Source organism: Alosa pseudoharengus, unplaced genomic scaffold, assembly GCF_046254945.1.
Source record: "Alosa pseudoharengus isolate Yale_2024_CS ecotype anadromous, Long Island Sound unplaced genomic scaffold, YU_APseudo_1.1 YU_APseudo_1.1_scf_15, whole genome shotgun sequence".
NCBI lineage: Eukaryota > Metazoa > Chordata > Actinopteri > Clupeiformes > Clupeidae > Alosa > Alosa pseudoharengus.
The window spans coordinates 28,275,155-28,277,654 of NW_027468620.1; the positions used below are offsets into that span (position 1 = coordinate 28,275,155).

The 2,500-nt window shown below is 47.0% G+C and overlaps 1 protein-coding gene across 1 annotated transcript in view; it reads left to right on the forward strand.

Moving 5' to 3' along the window:
- LOC143124539 (putative JmjC domain-containing histone demethylation protein 2C) overlaps window positions 1-2,500 on the forward strand; it is a 77,070-nt gene that overhangs the window by 68,933 nt on the left and 5,637 nt on the right. The window contains exons 21-22 of the mRNA XM_076286151.1: window positions 198-328; window positions 870-992. Coding sequence (XP_076142266.1) covers window positions 198-328; window positions 870-992 — 254 coding nt within the window. The remainder of the gene's footprint in view (window positions 1-197; window positions 329-869; window positions 993-2,500) is intronic.

Consider the following 2,500-nt stretch of genomic DNA (forward strand, 5'->3'; position numbering starts at 1 on the left):
TATGACATAGTACAACATATATAAGAGTGATTATTGTGAATATGTGTGAAACACTGAATTCAAGAGGAAAAAAGAGAAGAGGAGAGGAAAGCGAATGAGTCATTGTTTGGAGTCGTTCATGTTGTGCGTGGGGTTAGCGGATCGGTCATGCAGAGATAGATGTGGAGATTGATCCTTGCACGTGCCTGCTGTTGCAGATATGACGACGTGATGAGAAACCTGCCGGTCCCCCAGTACTGTGATCCGGAGGGCTCGCTCAACCTGGCCTCCCGCCTGCCCACCTTCTTCGTGCGGCCCGACCTCGGGCCCAGACTCAGCTGCGCATATGGTAACACTTACTCTCCCTCACGGGCTTCATACACGCTAGCAGAGCTCTTTCACTTGAGTCCCCTTTAACATACAAACACAAAGGCAGCGTTAAGGGCCGTTCGCACCAAGAACAAACGATAATGACAACAAAGTATCGTTTCAGCTAATATGAATGGCGATGTTCACACATAAACTGTAACGATAATGTCATGAAGAACGAGTTCATTGGGGATCACTTTCAGAGCGATTTTGGGAACGATAAAAAGCTGACAGTCAATTAGAATCCATGACATTTTAGACATCACATTCATCAACACAAGAAGAGTCTCCCCTTATCGTTGGTCAGTGTGGGCATTATAGTTATGGGTAGATGTGGTCGTAGTTATCGTTGCTGGTGTGAACGGCCCTTTAGCGAAAACGCATTGGAAACAGAAGCCTTAACCAACTCAAAAGGAGGGACCATGCCCCTCATGCCCAGTGAGAGAGCAGCAGACTCTGGGGGAGGAGAGAGACTCCTCCTGCTCCTCACTCATATGGACCTCTTGTGTTTCTGTCTTCAGGAGCCTTCACAACGCCAGAGCAGAGCTTTGGCACGGTGAACCTGCACGCCGAGGTGTCGGACACGGTCAGCGTGCTGGTGTACGTGGGCCCGGCGCGGGGCAGCGGCGCTCCGTCTAAAACAGGTGAGAGCTCACGCCAGGACGGGGCCTTGACCACTCCCAATGAGATGTGGGAGGATCCCATGTGACCTTTTTGTTTTACTCACACCGGGGGGGGGGGGGGCATGGGGGAGTAAAATGAGTCTCCCCTGGGAAAGAGCTTGGTCCAGTGGGAACTTAAATTGTGTGTGTGTGTGTGTGTCTGTGTGTTTGTGTGTGTGTGTGTGTGTGTGTGTTCGGGAGGGGGTTAGTTAACTACATTAGCTGCATTAGCCAGTGCATTAAAGGGTTACACTGACAGGTTAAAAAATGACAGTGTTCAGCGGCTGAGCCGAGCAGCTAAAGTGGGTCAGGCTGCAGTTGGAAACAACACCTCCTCAGCCAGCCTCTCTGGAGCACACACACACACACACACACACACACACACACACACCATGAAAAAAACATCAGTGTAGCATGGCTTTTTTTAAGACTGAAATTTTGACAAGGTGACCGGGTTGTGTGAGTGTGTGTGTGGGGGGGTGTTTTGGTACTTGAGTGTGTGTGTGTGTGTGGATGTGGGTGTTAGGTTGTGTATGTGTGTGTATTTGAGAGCTGATGCATGCACGTGTTTTGGTGTGTGTGTGCGTGTGTGTGGTTTGTGTGCGTGTGTGTGTAGGGTCACTATGCCAGGTTTTTTGCCTATAGTCTAGGAAAGGATTAAATATAGTTTTCCCTTCCATTTTCCGATGAAATAACTCTTTTTAAACGACTGGCTGGTTAGACCTCAGCTGTGCTAAATGAGTTTCACAGCACTCAGAGACAAACACCCATGTAGCTAGCCCATGTAGCTAGCCCTGTAGCTAGCCCTGTGTTGTTGGTTGTGTGTGGTGTGTGTATTTTGTGTTTTTAAGTGATAGCCTTTTGAAGTCCTGTATTGGTATTTGTGTGTAGTGTGTGTATGTTGCATTTCTGAGAGATAGCCTGTTTAAGTAATAGCTGTCAACATTGAGCATTGAAAATAAGGGAGATTTCCCGGGTTTCTCACCCAAAAATACGGGGAAATTCATTCAACATTCATCCTTCTATTGCTAACCGTCTGCTAACAGCAAGAATTCAGACTACAAAACTGCTGCACTAACTAAACGAGGTGTGGAGCTATGTCCAACGTGACTTTGCTTACAGATTGGCGTCAACTGGTGTTCTCACATAAACCACGGCATTTTCTTAAATAGGCTTATATCACTTTAATGTCGCCTACAAGCAAGCAAAACAATGCTTTGAAAACCTGACAGGTCCGATGGTGGGGCTAATGAGTATTAAAATACGGGATATTTTACGGGAAAATGTTAAAATGGGATGACAGTGGGGGGAAAAGTTAAAATAGAAACCCGGGAAAAACGGAAGGGTTGACAGGTATGGTGTTGGTGTGTGGAGTGTCTATGTTGCATTTCTGAGGGATAGCCTGTTTAAGTCCTGTATTGGTGTTGGTGTGTGGAGTGTCTATGTTGCATTTCTGAGGGATAGCCTGTTTAAGTCCTGTATTGGTGTTG